The sequence below is a fragment of the Balaenoptera acutorostrata genome, chromosome 15 (genome assembly GCF_949987535.1).
Source record: "Balaenoptera acutorostrata chromosome 15, mBalAcu1.1, whole genome shotgun sequence".
Classification (NCBI taxonomy): Eukaryota; Metazoa; Chordata; class Mammalia; order Artiodactyla; family Balaenopteridae; genus Balaenoptera; species Balaenoptera acutorostrata.
Window position 1 is genome coordinate 59,804,110 of NC_080078.1, and position 19,774 is coordinate 59,823,883.

The window sequence follows — 19,774 nt, forward strand, 5'->3', positions numbered from 1 at the left end:
CATATTCCACCTATACTAACAAAAAACAAAAACAACAAAACAAAAAGAAAAACCTTTGAAATATGTAGAAATAAGCTGAACAAAACACGTGCAACACGAGTGGTGAAAATTTTAAAACGCTTCCAAGAAATACAAAATAAAAGACTTTAGCAAATGGAATACGCAGCATTCTTGGATAGGAAGAATTAAAAATATCAACTGTCCCTGTTAATCTATAAACTTAACATGATCTATAAAAACTTTTTTCCAGCTATACAAGTTGATTATATAACACTTATGAAGAAAAATAATCAAGAATTGCTAGCAAAATTCTGAAAAATAAGATTAACAAGGGATGACTCATCTTATCAGACATTAAGTATTTTATAAAGTTACAGTCATTAAAACAGTAGGGGGACTTCCCTGGTGGCGCAGTGGTTAAGAATCCACCTGCCAATGCAGGGGACACGGGTTCGATCCCTCGTCCGGGAAGATCCCCCATGCCACGGAGCAACTAAGCCCGTGCGCCACAACTACTGAGCCTGTGCTCTAAAGCCCACGAGCCACAACTACTAAAGCCCGTGCGCCTACAGCCCATGCTCCGCAACAAGAGAAACCACCGCAATGAGAAGCCCATGCACCACAATGAAGAGTAGCCCCTGCTCACGGCAACTAGGGAAAGCCCGCACGCAGCAACGAAGACCCAACGCAGCCCAAAATAAATAAATAGATTAATTAATTAATTAAAAAAAACCCCAACCTTAACATTGGCTAATAGGGCAGACTGGATAAATACATCAAGGTAAAGCCATACAATGAGGTAGCCCCTTACTATAATACAGAAAAAGTATGATAGGCTAACTGAAAAAAGTAATGTGTAGAAATGTACACAGTACATTTATTATCTGTGTTATAAATGGAAGAAAAAAGGTATGTGTGTGTGTGTGTGTGTGTGTGTGTGTGTGTATATATATATACATACACTTGCTATTTTAGAAAAGTGAAAAACAAACTCAAAGCAAAGGTCAATAGGAAAGAAAAATTAAGATTAAAGAATTAATTCAGGATATGTCCAATATTCAAATAATAAGGATTTTAGACGAACAGAACAGAGAAAATGGAAGAGGGAAGAACATTTTTGAACCAATACAAGAAAAATTTCCAGAACTGAAGGACAAAGGCTCCAAAGCTCCTATCCCAAAATAATTAATGAAAGAAAAAGACCTACATCAAGACCCATTTCTATGAGATTTCAGGGCACCAATGATGAAGAGAAGATCTTTAAAGACACACAAACAATTAGGAATCAGGATAGCAGTAGAATTCTCCAAGCCTGGGAATTAGAAGTCAGTTAGGACAATGCTTTAAAAATTCTAGGGAAAAAAAATATCTCCTCAAATTCTATACACATCCCTAAAGGTATTTTTAGACATGTAATTCCTCATGCAATTTACCTCCCATGGACCCCTTTCTCAGGAAGCTACTGGAGGATATGTTCTACCAAGTGATGGGGTAATCCATGAAAGAAGACAATATGGAAGCCAGGAAGCAGCAAAGGAAATTCCCAGAATGATAGAGAAGGGAAATCCCAGGCTGACACCTGAGTAGCAGCCCTAGTGATCAGAAAAAACCTAGGCTTCAAAAAAAAAAAAAAACCTAGGCTTCAATAAGACAATGACAATGTGACAATGGAGGACTCAGGAGGACGATCTCTAGGTAAAAAAGAAATAAACAGATTATCTAATAGGTCTGACTTTGTGGAAAACTAACTGTATTACAAGGCTATGGAAAGTCTGGGAAGAAGTGGCTTCCAATAGCAAAAAATAAAAGGTAATTATTAAATCCAGAAAAAATTGTACAAGAAAGAAAAAATAATCACATCACAGCTCAGCATGGAATAGTATTACATAGTCATAGTAATATAAAACATCAAATACTGATTTTTTTAAAAATTTATTTATTTATTTATTTAGGGCTGTGTTGGGTCTTTGTTGCTGCGCACGAGCTTTCTTTAGTTGCGGTGAGTGGGCGATACTCCTCGTTGTGGTGCACGGGCTTCTCATTGTTGTGGCTTCTCTTGTTGCAGAGCACGGGCTCTAGGTGTGTGGGCTTCAGTAGTTGTGGCATGTGGGCTCAGTAGTTGTGGCTTGCGGGCTCTAGAGCACAGGCTCAGTAGTTGTGGCGCACGGGCTTAGTTGCTCCACGGCATGTGGGATCTTCCTGGACCAGGGCTCGAACCCGTGTCCCCTGCATTGGCAGGCGGATTCTTAACCACTGCGCCATCAGGGAAGCCCCTCAAATACTGATTTTACCAAAAGTTACAATGTAACAATTATGGAAGGATTGATAAAATGGTGGTGACACGGCAGATGTGGGGTTTCAGGCTGTAACACCTGATGTACCATAAAGTTTTCCTTTTACTGATCTTGAATAAGAGCCACCAGTGAAAGGCAGTCTCAGCCTCCTCTGAGACATGAAATGTGTTAACTGTATAGTAACTGGTTTCTCAGCTATGGCATAATTTGGACCTACAGCGGATTATATAAAACTCGGTTCCCTAACAGCAGTGAGAAATAGGTCTTACTTGCTCCTTGACAGCCTTCAGATCTAAGGCAAATTATTTAACCTCTAAGGTCTTACATCAAGCAACTACTAAAAAGAGATAATTACTCCTGGTCATCTCACAGAATTGTTAAATGAAAGACAGTACAGAATAGAAGAACATAGGCTGTGAAGACAGTCAGTGACAGTCTCACCTTTTCCATTTACTACTTCAGCTTATACAAGTTATTTTGCTTTTCCTCTCTAAGCAATGGCCATAATTTACAGAAAGAAATACATTTTTACACCATTACTCAGTATGTGTTTGTGTATAGCTGAAACAAAAGTTTTACAAAATAATATATGTAACATGAAAAGAATAAAAATGGAAGAGGACCATCCACACACACACAAATTTGTGGTGGCTCACTAAACTGATTTCAAGAATCGATCATGACCTGTGCTTTGAAAAACACTGTAAAACTCCTTCACCTATAAAACATAAAATAGAACCTACTTAATAGGATCCATAGGATACTTCACAGGAATTACTTCTATAAAACTCGTAGTATGATGCCTAACACTTAAAATTAGTGCTTACCATATGTAGGCCCCATTATAAATGTTTTACCCATATTAACTTGTTTAATCCTAACAGCTCCTTTATGAAGTAAGTACTATTATCATCATTCATTCTTATATACTGACGAAAAAACTGAGGTAAAGAGGTTAAATAGACTTGCCTATTGACACACAGCTAGTGTATGGCAGAGTTAGGATTCAAACTCAAGTCGTGTGGCTCAGCAGATTGTGCTCTTAACTGCAAATGCTGCATAACCTTTATAGTAGAAAATATGGGATTAAAGCTGGCAGGTGCAGGGTCTGAGTTGTAAGGTCTAGCTAAAACATGTCATCAACAAATGAGATTCAATTCAGTAAATATGCCCCCCAGGAGCCATATGTGATTCCACCTGGGGCACTCACCTTCTAACAAGGAAAAAATATGAGCCAAGGGGATAAGACCAAAGAAGAGTAACAGTGATTTGTGCTAGAAAAGGAATGACAATTATATAGCTGTCAGGGAACAATTATTTCCTTTACTACTCACAGAAGCCCTTTGAGGGACCCCCTCCAGTCCTCGGAAATTTGCCCTACCCCACCTGGTCTCAGATTCAGGTCTCTGATTCTATCTTCAAAGCCACTTCCACTTCAACCAGTGATTGATTCAAGAAGAGAAGTGGGCTGGGCTGAGGCCCTGAACAAACTGGCAGTGTAACTTAACTGTTTCCCTGAATTCCTCTTCCTAACTCTACTCCTGGCCACAGGCCTTCCACTCTTATCTAATTGTTATAGACACCCAGACCCCTTCTCCTTCCCATGGTCTCCATGGATCCCTTCCTTTTCAAGGCTAATACTATTACTCAGTTTCACTATCCTTTCATCTTCAGTCTCTCGCATCATCAATTAGCTCTCCTCTTTCTCTTATATTTTCAACCTTCTTCTCTACCATTAAACATGATTAAGTCTCCCCAGTCTAACCAGGATCCCATGCAAAGCAGGATAACCTCCAGAATCTATCTTCTTACCTCCTTTTATTTTTTTTTGGCCACATGGCACGCAGGATCTCAGTTCCCTGACCAGGGATCGAACCTGGGCCCCCTGCATTGGAAGTGCAGAGTCTTAACCACTGGACCACAGGGGAAGTCCCCTATTTTCTTTCTTCTTAACTCTGTGTTAACCAGATATTCCTGAGAAATCCCCTATATCTAGGTTTCGTTACTTTGTGCTTGGGCGATTTTACTTATTTCAAGAAATTTTACGGCTAGAAAACACAAACAAGAATAATAAAAGGGTGAACAAACTCAAAGAGGAAAAGAAAGAACAAATAGAAACCACCTCTAGTACCTGAAGGAGGAAAGGTTTCTGGAGTGGTTGCTGCAGTGCTGGCATTCCCCTCCCAAGGTTCTGTTCTGGTATCTGTGAACTGGTTATCTGGAAGCCATGTTCCATTTGGTGAAACTGCAGTGACTACAGAATTGGTGCTTACTGTTCTTGTGGTCCCATTGTCAGAGTCTGAAGAATTGACAGTGGTTACATAGGTGGGTCCCAGAGTTAGGCTTGGGCTGAATGTTGGTGCCAAGGAAGGAGAAGTTACCGAAGAAGTAGGATTTGAGGTTTTGGTCTCTTCTTTAAGTGATTCTGCTGTAGATGCTTTAGTAGATCTTGTAACGCCCACTGAAGGTGAAACTACAAACACAAAAAAACAAGAAAACATCACACAAAGAATTTGAGAGCTCAACAGTATGAGGCACAAAGCAGCAAGCCCTTACTACACTCTCAAACACTTGGAGACCAATGAGCAGATACACACACACACGTACACACACACACACACACTCACACTCTTTTACTTTATTATCTTTTTTAAAAAATTGAAGTATAATTGATTTACAATGTTGTGTCAATCTCTGCTGTATAGCAAAGTGACTCAGTTATACATATATATACATTCTTTTTTAATATTCTTTTCCATTATCGTTTGTCCCAGGAGATTGGATATAGCTCCCTGTGCTATATAGTAGGACCCTGTTCTTTATCCATTCTAAATGTAATAGTTTGCATCTACCAACCTCAAACTCCCAGTCCATCCCTCTCCCTCCCCCTCTTCCCCTTGGAACCACAAGTCTGTTCTCTATGTCTGTGACGCTATTTCTATTTTGTAGATAGGTTCATTTGTGCCATATTTTAGATTCCACATATAAATGGTACCATATGGGATCTGTCTTTCTTACTTCACTTAGTATGATAATCTCTAGTTGTATCCATGTAGCTACAAATGGCATTATTCGTTCTTTTTTTTTTCATTCTTTTTTATGGCTGAGTAGTATTCCATTGTATATATGTACCACATCTTTATCTGTTGATCGACATTTAGGTTGTTTCCATGTTCTTGCTATTGTGAACAGTGCGGCTATGAACATAGGGGTGCATGTATCTTTTTGAATTACAGTTTTCTCTGGGTATATGCCAAGTAGCATATACTCTTCTTTTAATGCTGAATCCTTCCCTCACTTCCAAAGGATTACTGTCTCATGGAGGGAGAAACTGGATTCTTTACTTAGTTCCTCAGAATCAATATATGAGTCTTAAATAGCAACCGTTTTCTTTTCTTTTTTTTAACTTTTCAGGAATGAATACCTAATCTCTTTATTTAAAGTAGTATATGGTATATAGAACACTGCTGAGCATAGCATACACTATAACCCAGAGATGTGCAAAGACATTTTACTATCACTTTTTTTTTTTAATTTTTATTTATTTATTTATTTATGGCTGTGTTGGGTCTTCGTTTCTGTGCGAGGGCTTTCTCTAGTTGTGGCAAGTGGGGGGTCACTCTTCATCGCGGTGCGTGGGCCTCTCATTATCGTGGCCTCTCGTTGCGGAGCACAGGCTCCAGATGCGCAGGCTCAGTAATTGTGGCTCACGGGCCTAGTTGCTCCGTGGCATGTGGGATCTTCCCAGACCAGGGCTCGAACCCGTGTGCCCTGCATTGGCAGGCAGATTCTCAACAACTGCGCCACCAGGGAAGCCCTACTATCACTTTTAAGTAAAACTTTAATATTTTTTCTTTCTTCAGTACCACCGAGGCCTTCAAATTTGGGTCATTAAACATAAAACCAAAATTCTATTCCAAATACCAGTCTTATCAAATGGCACTTTACCTATGGTAGTGTTGTTGGCACCAACATGTATCAGACCACTGCCAAGCAGAACAAGAAGGAACCAGGAATCCATGTTGACCTGGAAAATAGAGAGCCATTTTAGATAGGGTCCCATTATACTGTAACTATGTCCAAACTACTCACCAAAGGAGTATTTTGGGCAAACTCTTCCTAGCTATTAAAGTGCACACACAGGACCAATGATCTTTTGGGAGTCTGGTAAGCACAATTCCCCAGGAATCTGGCTACTTAATTGAATCTTTACACAACTATAAGTAAGAGCAGTGGTTCTCGACCTTGGCTGTACTTTAGAATCACTCAAAGAACTTAACAAAAAAAAAAAATCCCTGTGCCAGACTACATCTCTGGGGGTGAGAGGCAGGTAGCAATCCGTTTAAAAGCTTCCCAGTTAATTGCTATGTGCAGCTTTAGTGTCTTCAGAATGAGAAGTATGGAGAAGGTAGGTTGACTGCATGAACGTACTGCCCTCCAAAGCAGACATTATACAGCTGTTCTCAACATTTTATTTCACTTCAAACCATATCAGAGGGCTGTGGCACATTCCCATTGGTAGTAGTGGCTCATTCATCCATTCAGATGTCTATGCCCTTTACTAAGCTAGGTACTAGGGAAACAATTAGGGAGCAATACACTCGGAGGTCCCATTTTCATGAGACTCACAGCCTAGAGGTAATTTAATATGGTAGTGACTCTCCAAGGGAATCAGAACATGCCTCTCCAAGTGGCACATGACAATCTCTGAGGGAGCGTGGAGAAATGCAGGTGGTTTATGCACATCCCAGGAGTTTGCCTCTGGTACCAGTAACCATGCCTAGCAGGGAATTTGGGTTCAGCCAGTGGCTTTCCCAAGGTACAGCCATGCAAGATTTGACCAATTCCCCACTCTTCCCCCCGACCATTATCCAAAATTGGGAAAGCATACAATTCCCTCCATAAGGGTTAGAAAACAGATTGGAAGGCTGATTATTATGTATGTATCCATGTCTATTCTTGATAAACCAATAGGACATGGTTTTAGGAAAAATAACAATGTATTTGCGGGGAGGGGGTTAGACCATCACCTCATTCCATATATCAAAATAAGATCCAGATGGGCTGAAAAATTAAATGCTTACAAACACATTTTAAGAGGGAATAAATGAAAATGTGAGTTCAGAGTGAGGAAGGATTTTCTAAACATAAATGCAATGTAAGAAATCACAAAGGAATAAATCACAAAGGTAAAAATGGAATATCTGACAATAGAAAAAAAGAAAAGCTACAAAATATAAAAGAAATCAATCATAAACAATGTTCATGGATAGGAGGACTCAATATTGTCAAGATGTCAGTTCTTCCCAACTTGGTTTATAGATTCAGTGCAATCTCAATCAAAATCCTACCAAGCTATTTTGTGGATATCAACAACTGGTTAAGTTTATATAGAGATGCAAAAGACTGAGAATAGCTAGCTCAATACTAGCTAAGCAGAGAGAGCAAAGTTGGAGGGTTATTGTAAAAGCAAATAGTAATATAAAAAAGCAAATAGTAATCAAGGCAGTGTGGTATTGGTGAAAGAACAGACAAATAGACCAATGGAACACGAGACAGAATCCAGATATAGACCCACACAAATATAGTCAATGGATCTTTTACAAAGGAGCAAAGGCAATACAATGGAGCAAAGATAGTCTTTTCAAAAAAATGGTGCTAGAATAGCTCGGCATACATATACAAAAAAAAAAAAATCTAGACACAGACCTTATACTCTTCACAAAAATTAACTCAAAATGAATCACAGACCTAGATGTAAATGCAAAAGACTCCTGGAAGATAACATAGGAGAAAACTACATGACCTTGGGTTTAGCAATGACTTTTAAGATACAACACCAAAGGCAGAGCCATAGAAAAATAATCAATAAGCTGCACTTCATCAAAATTAAAAACTTCTGCTCTGCAAAAGACAATGTCAAGAGAATGAGAAGACAAGCCACAGACTGCGAGAAAATATTTGCCAAACACACATCAGGTAAAGGAGTGCTATCCAAAATAAAGAACTCTTAAAATTCAACAATAAAAAAACTATCAACCCAATTAAAAAACAGACCTGAACAGACACCTCACCAAAGAAGATACACAAATGGCAAAAAAGCATATGAAAAGATGTTCAGCAACATATGTCATTAGGGAATTGCAAATTAAAACAATGAGACACCACTACACACTTACCAGAATGCCCAAAATCCAAAACACTGACAACATCAAATCCCGGTGCTTCTCCGGAGCAGGAGAAACTCTCATTCATTGCGGGAATGCAAAATGGTGTAGCCACTTTGGAAGGCAGTTTGGTGGTTTCTTACAAAACTAAACATACTCTTACCATATGACCCAAGCAATTGTGCTCCTTGGTACTCAAAATAGAACTCAAACTACTGATGGGAATACCAATTAGCCTATAATAACAAACTCCTTTCCAGAAAGATTATACAAGAATCTTAAAGGTGCCCACATTGTTTTCTGACCCATTTCCAAGGTTCTGTTCTTGAGTATATATAAATAATCTGAAACTCAGATTAAAATGATATGGAGCTATTCATTAAGTGGAAAAATACAAACAATCCAAATACCCAAAAATAGGGAAAATAGGGAAAAGTCAGTAGTATTACGCTGCTATTCAAGACAATAATTGTTGCTATTCGATATGCTATATTCGAAGAATTTAAGAAAATGGAACAAGCCCATCATTTTTAAGCTTAAAAAAACCTGTCAGATCAAAATTGAATATAGGGACTTCCCTGGTGGTTCAGTGGTTAAGACTCTGTGCTCCGAATGCAGGGGGCCTAGGTTTGATCCCTGGTCAGGGAACTAGATCTCACATGCATGCTGCAACTGAGTTCACACACCACAACTAAGGAGCCCGAGAGCTGCATCTAAGGAGCCCAAGAGCTGCAACTAAGGAGCCCGAGAGCTGCTACTAAGACCTGGCACAACCAAATAAATAATAAAAAAAAAGTAAATAAATACTAAAAAAACCCTCTGAATATACCATTTGATCTCAACTAAATTTATGTATGTATATGAATGTATATGCATGAAAGTAAGACTGGAAGGAAAAATCTATAAACATTTTAGCATAGCATTTTTTGATTTTTATTTTCTTTATATTGTATTTTATTTCCAAGATTTTTCAAATAAGGAGCATGATATTTTTCTAAATAAAAATAATCAATAAAAGTAAGTTAAAAAGAAAATATATTTCACTACAAAGCACGAATATAAGAAGCAAAACTAAAAGAAGGAAACTGCAGAGGAAAGTGAAGTGAAAGAATTCAAGGAAAAGAACAAATGCATACTGGATGGCAAGTTGGAGAGGATTTGTATGCATAAACTAGGGAGTGAGAGGCGTGTCAGAATTTAAGAACAGCCATGTCAGTAACAAGGTATATCCATGGACCACAACCAGGAAAACCATCGTAAAGGCCTCATTCTTCCCAGAGGATATAAAGACCCTCAGGTAAATTCCTGTGACTTCTGACACCCTGACTAAACTGCAACCACACCTATGCTTACTTTCCCTCCTCCAGTCTCCAAGTCTTTCATTCCAAGTATTCCAAAGCTGCAAAGTCAGGAAGTACAGTTGAGGCTTCCTCAGTCCTCTAGGATACCATATGCAAACCATTTTTCCTGAAGTCTGCTCTAATACACCCTGTTCTTGAGGGCTTTTTTGCCTTATGATTTCCTGGCACTCACTTGTCACTGAAGACACTGCATTGTGGCTCACAGTTTTCTTCCCATTCCAAAGTCCTGATATTCTCCTGGAAGATTTTGTTTCAACATCTTTACAGATGACAGCCACAATTCACATCCAGACAAGTTTCTGAGTTCCCTGACTTCCTCAACTCCAATGACCTTATACCTCCACTCCACTGGGGCCGGTCATGACAATGGCTGCACTCTAGATTTTGTCAGCACCAGGAAAAGCTCTCATACTGAATCATACTTTCCCACTCTCCAACCATACTCCCTTACCCTTGCAGTTCACACTCTATTATGTCTACTACACCTGCACTTTGACCTCACCCAGGCTTTCAGTCCCTTGAACCTCTAATTTTCTTTCCAATATCTCTGTTCTGTCTTTATTTCCTTCTCTACTCAACCAAGAAAACTTGGTGTTAGCTCAATCACTACCTTGCTAATATCCTAAATTCTTTTGCTACGTTGTTCTTCTATTACACCTACATGGGGGAAATATTCCCCAACCCTGAACTAATCCAACTGTCAGCCCTACACCTGGACTGCCAAATGCTCCTTAAGAAAATCAAACAACCCATAAGGTTAAGATCACTGTTTCTGCCTCAGTGGAACTCTGAACACTTTCTGCAATCTTTCTATATTTCCCTACTCAGCTCTCTCTCTAAGGCTCCAGTGATTTCAAAGAACCTCCTCTCCTCTCCAACCATCTCCTCTCATATCCTTGGCTGTTGGCCTTGCCTTCACTTCAGAGATAAGAGAAACCACTAGACTGGGACACCCTTAGCTACCAGTCACCTTATTTACAAATTTCTTCCTTCTCTGCAATTCCTCCCAAGAATCTCAGTCCCTTAGGAACCTTGTCCTGTAGATCCTCTAACACCATCTCCTAGCTTTAACGCCCTTTCATAACAGCATCTAAACACAATTAAGAATTTCTCAAAGAAAAGAAATCCTTTTAATCTATATCAGTCCTCCAGCTAGCACTCTCTCTACTCCACTTCACAGCCAAATTTCTAGAGAGTTGTCTCCATGGCAATCTGGCTTCTTTTTCCACCATTCCACTAAAACAGCTACCTCCATATTTTTAAAGAATGAGCTCTTTAAAAATATTTCCAACTCATTCACAAAGGTCTATTTTCCTCGATATATAAAGGACTCCTACAGATTAAGAGATGGCAAAAGAGCAAGAGATGAAACAGACAATTCACAGAAAACCAAATAGTTCTCTTAAATACTGATATAAGAAAAATTGCTTAAAGTCACTCATGATCAAAGAAAGCCAAATTAAAGCCATACTGCGATATCATTTTTCACCTGTCAGATAGGCAAATATAAAAAAACTTTAACAACACTGCGTTGGGGCAAGGGTTTGTGTAAACAAGTACTCTCATACGATCTGTAAATATTTATCAGAATTACAAAAGCACAAACACTTTGACACAATTCTACTTGAGAATTTTACAGATATACCCATACTTTTTTTTTTTAAAAACATCTTTATTAGAGTATAATTGCTTTACAATGGTGTGTTAGTTTCTGCTTTATAACAAAGTGAATCAGTTATACATATACATATGTTCCCATATCTCTTCCCTCTTGCATCTCCCTCCCTCCCACCCTCCCTATCCCATCCCTCTAGGTGGTCACAAATCACCAAGCTGATCTCCCTGTGCTATGCGGCTGCTTCCCACTAGCTATCTATTTTACATTTGGTAGTGTATATATGTCCATGACACTCTCTCACCCTGTCACATCTTACCCCTCCCCCTCCCCATATCCTCAAGTCCATTCTCTAGTAGGTCTGTGTCTTTATTCCCGTCTTGCCACTAAGTTCTTCATGACCTTTTTTTTCCCCTTAGATTCCATATATATGTGTTAGCATACTGTATTTGTTTTTCTCTTTCTGACTTACTTCACTCTGTATGACAGACTCTAACTCCATCCACCTCACTACAAATACCTCCAGTTCGTTTCTTTTTATGGCTGAGCAATATTCCATTGTATATATGTGCCACATCTTCTTTATCCGATGATGGACACTTAGGTTGCTACCATGTCCTGGCTATTGTAAATAGAGCTGCAACGAACATTTTGGTACATGACTCTTTTTGAATTATGGTTTTCTCAGGGTATATGCCCAGTAGCGGGATTGCTGGGACGTATGGTAGTTCTATTTATAGTTTTTTAAGGAACCTCCATACTGTTCTCCATAGTGGCTGTATCAATTTACATTCCCACCAACAGTGCAAGAGTGTTCCCTTTTCTCCACACCCTCTCCAGCATTTATTGTTTTTAGATTTTTTGATGATGGCCATTCTGACCGGTGTGAGATAATATCTCATTGTAGTTTTTTTGTTTGTTTTGTTTTTTTTTTTTCATTGTAGTTTTGATTTGCATTTCTCTAATGATTAATGATGTTGAGCATTCTTTCATGTGTCTGTTGGCAATCTGTATATATCTTCTTTGGAGAAATGTCTATTCAGGTCTTCTGCCCATTTTTGGATTGGGTTGTTTGTTTTTTTGTTATTGAGCTGCATGAGCTAGCTGCTTGTAAATCTTGGAGATTAATCCTTTGTCAGCTGCTTCATTTGCAAATATTTTCTCCCATTCTGAGGGTTGTCTTTTGGTCTTGTTTATGGTTTCCTTTGCTGTGCAAAAGCTTTTAAGTTTCATTAGGTCCCATTTGTTTATTTGTGGTTTTATTTCCATTTCTCTAGGAGCTGGGTCAAAAAGGATCTTGCTGTGATTTATGTCATAGAGTGTTCTGCCTATGTTTTCCTCTAAGAGTTTGATAGTATCTGGTCTTACACTTAGGTCTTTAATCCATTTTGAGTTTATTTTTGTGTATGGTGTTAGGGAGTGTTCTAATTTCATACTTTTACATGTACCTGTCCAATTTTCCCAGCACCACTTATTGAAGGGGCTGTCTTTTCTCCACTGTATATGCTTGCCTACTTTATCAAAGATAAGGTGACCATATGTGCGTGGGTTTATCTCTGGGCTTTCTATCCTGTTCCATTGATCTATATTTCTGTTTTTGTGCCAGTACCATACCGTCTTGATTACTGTAGCTTTGTAATATAGTCTGAAGTCAGGGAGCCTGATTCCTCCAGCTCCATTTTTCGTTCTCAAGATTGCTTTGGCTATTCGGGGTCTTTCGTGTTTCCATACAAATTGTGAAATTTTTTGTTCTACTTCTGTGAAAAATGCCAGTGGTAGTTTGATAAGGATTGCATTGAATCTGTAGATTGCTTTGGGTAGTAGAGTCATTTTCACAATGTTGATTCTTCCAATGCAAGAACATGGTATATCTCTCCATCTATTTGTATCATCTTTAATTTCTTTCATCAGTGTCTTATAATTTTCTGCATACAGGTCTTTTGTCTCCTTAGGTAGGTTTATTCCTAGATATTTTATTCTTTTTGCTGCAATGGTAAATGGGAGTGTTTTCTTAATTTCACTTTCAGATTTTTCATCATTAGTGTATAGGAATGCAAGAGATTTCTGTGCATTAATTTTGTATCCTGCTACTTTACCAAATTCATTGATTAGCTCTAGGAGTTTTCTGGTGGCAGCTTTAGGATTCTCTATGTATAGTATCATGTCATCCGCAAACAGTGACAGTTTTACTTCTTCTTTTCCGATTTGGATTCCTTTTATTTCTTTTTCTTCTCTGATTGCTGTGGCTAACACTTCCAAAACTATGTTGAATAATAGTGGTGAGAGGGGGCAACCTTGTCTTGTTCCTGATCTTAGTGGAAATGGTTTCAGTTTTTCACCATTGAGGACAATGTTGGCTGTGGGTGTTACCCATACTTTTAAAGTGACCAATATACAGGTTATTCAATGAAACATAGTCTGCAATAGAAAGAGACTGAAAATAACCTAAATGTTTATCAATGGGAGAGGGGGACGTGTTTAAATAAATTATGGCATATTCATAAAATGGAATACTATGCAGCTGTTAAACAAAATGAGGCTCTTTGGAGATCATTTTATTTCAGCACACAAGCCTTTTTTTTCTATTTTGCACCATCTTAAAAATAACTTTTGTGGGACTTCCCTGGTGGCGCAGTGGTTAAGAATCCGCCTGCCAGTGCAGGGGACACGGGCTCCATCCCTGGTCCAGGAAGATCCCACATGCCGCGGAGCAACTAAGCCCATGCGTCACAACTACTGAGCCTGCACTCTAGAGCCTGCGAGCCACAACTACTGAGCCCACATGCCACAACTACTGAGCCCACGTGCCACAACTACTGAAGCCCGCACGCCTAGAGCCCGTGCTCTGTGACAAGAGAAGCTACTGCAATGAGAAGTCTGCACACTGCAACAAAGAGTAGCCCCCGCTCTCCGCAACTAGAGGAAGCCCACGTGCAGCAACGAAGACCCCACGCAGCCAAAAAAACAATAATAATAACTTTCACAAAAAACTCAAAATTCATGAGAGGAGGGACTTCCCTGGTGGTCTGGTGGTTAAGAATCCGCCTTCCAATGCAGGGGATGTGGGCTCGATCCCTGGTTGGGGAACTAAGATCTCACATGCCGCGGGGCAACTAAGCCCATGCACTCCAACTACTAAGCCCGTGCACCACGACTAGAGAGCCAATGCACCACAACTAGAGAGCCCATGCACCGCAACTAGAGAGAAGCCCGTGCACTGCAACCAAGAGCCTGCATGACGCAACGAAAGATCCTGCATGCTGCAACTAAGACCCAATGCAGCCATAAATAAATAGATAAATTTTTTAAAAAATTCACAAGAGGAAAAGCCCACTGGTATTTCTTTCTCCTTCGCCCATCCCCCTTTCTCTTCCTCTCTTCCCCACCCTTCTCTGTGTGTGTCTGTCTCTCTCCCTCTCTCTCTCTCTCTCACACACACACACACACACACACACACACACGACTTCTTTGTTGTTAAATCCCTCAACCTCTCTGTCACATCTGATTTATTGACATCCCATACTCTCCCAAATTTATCTCTTCCCCATACCTCTCTCTGAATTGAGGATTTTGAAAGCTGGTTCTATGACGAAGGCCTAGTCTTGACACAGATGAACAGTTAAATAGTTTGAATCTGAGGGAAATATGCACTATCAAACGTCAGAAGGAAACCAGCCCTCCCTTTCAGCTATAGTCTGCGCGATGCCAGGAAGCCTGTGCACAAATTCTAATAGTAGGAATGGTTCTGCCTTGTCACAGCATGATTTTTAGATGACCTATTTGTGATACTTTTATTTTATTTTAAAAATTAGTTTGTCTGACAACTTCTTTTAAAACTAAATATACACCTAGCTTCATGACCCAATAATTCCATTTCTATATATTTACACAAGAGAAATAAGAACATATGCCCAAAAAAAGACTAGTACAAGAATGTTTGTAACAAAAAGCTGAAAATAATCCAAGTGACTATCACTAACAGAATATATAAACGGAAAGTGTTTTTTTCTCACAATGGAATATTACTCAGTAATAAAAAGGAAAGAACTACTGATACACACAAAAACATGGATGAATCTAAAAAACATCATGCTGAGTGAAAAAAGCCTTACACAAAAGAGTACATAACATATGACTCCACACAGATGAAGTTCTGGAAAAAGCAAAACTAATCTGTGGTGGAAAAATCAGAACAATGGTTGCCTGGGAAAGAGATGGAGGATTTACTGAAAAGGAACATGAGGGTACTTCGTGGACAACAGTAATACTCTGTATCTTGACAGGGAAATGGGTTGTGTGGGTGTATGCATTTTTCAGAACTCACTGAATGATAACTTAAGATTTGTGCATTTCACTGTACATAAATTTTCTCTCTAAAAAGATTCCACCCATAAACACATGTTGTAAATGATATGTATGCTTAAATAACTGGGAAGAAGTACACTGATATACACAACTTACTTTGAAATACATTTTGTCCTATTCATTTCTTCCTGGTTTTTTTATATTATATTACCATTGTGAATGGAATCTTTTTTGTTTTTTTAAATTTCAGCTTCACTAAGGTAAAACTGACATATAAAATTATAAGATATTTAAAGTGTACATTGTGGTGATTCTATATACACATACATTGTGAAAGAATTTCCCCCATCTAGTTAATTAATACATTCATCACCTCACCTGTTTATCTTTTTTGGGGGGAGAGAAAATTTAAGTTCTAATCTCTTAGCAAATTTCAATTATATAATAGAGTGTTGTCAAATATAGTTACCATCTTTTATGTTAGATCCTTAGACCTTACTCATCTTCTAGCTGAAATGAGTGGAATCTTTTAATGTTATTTATTAAAAGATTACTTTTCTTATATAGGAAAGACATTGGTCCTCCTCCCCTTCACTGAAATTATAAGCTATTAAAATAAATAAATAAAGCATGCTCATTACAAGACATACAAACGGAATTCCCTGGTGGTCTAGTGGTTAGGACTCAGTGCTTTCACTGCCATGGCCCGGGTTCAATCCCTGGTCAGGGAACTAAGATCTTGCAAGGTGGGCATGGCGCAGCCAAACAACAACAACAACAACAAGACATACAAACAGAACAGATGGATATAAAGAAAAATCTAAGTCTCATTCACCTCCTGCCTGTCCCATTTCCCAAAAGTGATCACTAAATACTTTTTCATATCCTTTAGAGATTTTCTATACTATAAAATTATATACCTACACATAAAAAATAAATAAATAAACAGGATAGTAGATCTGCTGTCTACAGCTTGCATTTTTACTTAAATAATAAATCCTGGACATCTTCCACATCAATACTTTCCAGCTACTTTTCTTTTCAATAGCTGCATAGTGCTTTATCATATGGATATACCACAATCATTTTAACCAGTCTTTCTGTTTGCTTTTGTTAGGTAGGAGTTAACTGTATATGATTTCCTCTTCTATCTTACACATTTTTAATATTAATTAATTAATTAATTAATTTGTGGCTGTGTTGGGTCTTCATCGCTGTGCGCAGGCTTTCTCTAGTTGCGGTGAGTGGGGGCTACTCTTTGTTGTGGTGCGTGGGCTTCTCATTGCAGTGGCTTCTCTTTGTTGTGGAGCACGGACTCTAGGCACACGGGCTTCAGTAGTTCTGGCTCGCAGGCTCTAGAGCGCAGGCTTGGTAGTTGTGGCGCACGGGCTTAGTTGCTCCACGACATATGGGATCTTCCCAGACCAGGGCTTGAACCTGTGTCCCCTGCACTGGCAGGCGGATTATTAACCACTGCGCCACGAGGAAGTCCTTACACATTATTTTTGATTGGGCAACAAAGGCCTGAGTAAAGACAGAATTATATACTCCAGGAAAGCCAAATAATGGAAGAAACTCAAGCTTATACATTTTTCATTTTTTTCAAACACCCTTGTGAATAATAAGCCTTTGGTTATGTGAGTATAGAATAAATGAGCAGGGAGGCTTTGGGAGATGAGTCATGAAGGTCTGGGCAGTTCCCTAATTTATTGGACACAATGGCATACACACTGTATCCTTTCTCCTACCCTACCACACCCAGACAAAAGGCTAATATACAGTTCTTTTTTCATTACAAAAACATTTCTTACTTAAAAAAATTTGTTTCCACTGCACATACATTAGGGAGATAAACCAGGAAAGTTTAACATTCAAATAACAAAGGAAAACCAAGATGCCATTAGCAATACTTAAAAGCCTTAGGACAAACAACAAAGGAAGTTCTGAAAAATTATAGCTATTGTTTTCCTAATATTTTAGTGTCTAAGAACATTTCCTAAATGTTCTTAAAATTCAAATTCAGCATAGCAGATCTGAGACATTCCCCAGGGAATCATGTGGAGGCTGAATTCTGCAGTGGGGACATGGACGGTGGGCAGTGTCCATTGGCTGTTAAATCACTCACACTTGCCCTCCCATCTCAAAGCCCAGTTTGCACTGAGCACTTGGTATGCTTCCTCTCACTTAATCCTTCCCAATCCTATGATGCTGATATTGGTGTTATTACAACTTACCATGCTGTGTACCTTGTGGGGGAGGGAGTCTCTCTTGAATTGCAATCAATTATACATGCTTACACACATTTCAAGGGTAGATTATTTGAAATATATATACTGCACCCAAGATGAAGGAACCATCACAGGCATATTGAGTATCTAGTAGAGAAAGAATTTTTGAGCTTCTGGCCAAAGACAAACACTCCTTGCCCAGATGTACACTCCCTGTCAATGGACCCTGAGGTCCGGAGAGACATGCCACCCTCACCTAAGAACAAGGAGAGGAAGAAAGAAAGAAAACTGGATGCTAGTACTAAGGAGAACACGCCCATTCCTCAGCTAGGTGTAGACAAGTGACTAAATTCTGGCCAAGGAGATATAAGCTAAAGTATATTATGAGATCTCTAGGAAGGTGGTTTAACAGGGAGGGAGGTAGGGAGTCTTTTTTCCCTGTCCTCTCTCTCCTGTAATCTAGAATTCAGATGTGATGATTAGAGCCCCAGCAGCAATTATGGACCCTGAAGTGACTTTCAAGATAATAGAATAGAGAGCTAGAAAGAGACCAAGTTCTCTGATGACACTGTTGAACTGCCATACCAGCCCTGCTTACTTTCAGATTTCATATATACAAGAAAGAAAGAAATCTATTTTCTGATATATGCAACCAACCCCAATCCTGATACAGATAGTTATAAAGAATAAGAAGACCAACTCCTAACATTATGACTTGCTATGGATAAGGAATGGAAATAATGAGGGTGCTCTGAAATGCATTTTCCTTGGTGCTCTTGCTAGGAGGCACAATGTTACATACATTTGCTAAAGAAAAAATGTTACAAAGAATTAATATTATGAAGTTCCCACTAGCAAAGGAGAGCTCAGCCAATCTGCACATTCTCCAGAGTATAGACCCTGGCTGTGATAGCTTCCATTAAGAGTCCATCTATACAAAGCTAAGCATTCAATATTCAATACATTGATAAAATATGATCAAGTATCAGGTACAATTTATCTCAATATTTGGCCTTTTATCTCAGTTAAATCTCAGAGCAACTCTACATGAGAGATACTCTTCATATTCCCATTTTGAAGATAAAGAAATTGAGAGATGGTCACATAGCTGGTAGTTGTAGAAGTAGAATTCAAATCCAGGTCTACCGGACTTTTCTTCACATATCACTGTTTGACCCTTCAAAAGCTTAAAGACTGTTGAAAGATGTCTCCCAGATGTGGAAGAAACAAAGAAGTGGCAGCTAGGAGTGTTATGCTCTGCCTGAGCCTTCTTCTAGAGCTTTTCAGGTTCTCTGATTTGAGAAAAAGGCACCTAGATGGAGAGTTCAGTTCCTTCAGCTAACTGTTCACTCATCAACATTATGTTATTTATTATTAAGATCAAAAACTATTTTTACAACTATAATCCTTGGTTGCCTGCTATATGCTAGGCATTTGTATGAGGCATTCTATACACTTTAACCCAATTAATCCCCACAACCACCTTTTGAGTTACTGTTTTTCCATTCTACAAATGAATAAAGATCACAGAGGTTAAGGAATTTGTCCAAGGCCACATACCTATTAAGTGCCTACTAGGATTCAAACTCAGGGCTTTTAAAACTCCAAAGTTCCCTCTTGCCAATGTCGGGGACACGGGTTCGAGTCCTGGCCCGGGAAGATCCCACATGCCGTGGAGCAACTAAGCTCGTGCACCACAACTCCTGAGCCTGTGCTCTAGAGCCCGCAAGCCACAACTACTGAAGCCCGCATGCCTAGAGCCCGTGCTCCACAACAAGAGAAGCCACTGCAATGAGAAGCCTCC

The 19,774-nt window shown here is 39.1% G+C and overlaps 1 protein-coding gene and 1 non-coding gene across 4 annotated transcripts in view; one reads left to right on the plus strand and one right to left on the minus strand.

The window, feature by feature from the left end:
• Positions 1-19,774, minus strand: part of PTPRA (protein tyrosine phosphatase receptor type A) — a 187,936-nt gene that overhangs the window by 64,537 nt on the left and 103,625 nt on the right. For all 3 annotated transcript variants that reach the window (XM_057529228.1, XM_057529224.1, XM_057529225.1), the window contains 2 exons: positions 6,243-6,321; positions 4,426-4,767 (listed from right to left, as the gene is read on the minus strand). In XM_057529228.1, the coding sequence (XP_057385211.1) occupies positions 4,426-4,767; positions 6,243-6,315 (415 nt within the window). In that variant the 5' untranslated portion in view covers positions 6,316-6,321. The remainder of the gene's footprint in view (positions 1-4,425; positions 4,768-6,242; positions 6,322-19,774) is intronic.
• On the plus strand, positions 9,037-9,109 carry TRNAR-CCG (transfer RNA arginine (anticodon CCG)). Its single transcript has one exon. It is a non-coding gene; the product is annotated as a tRNA-Arg (tRNA).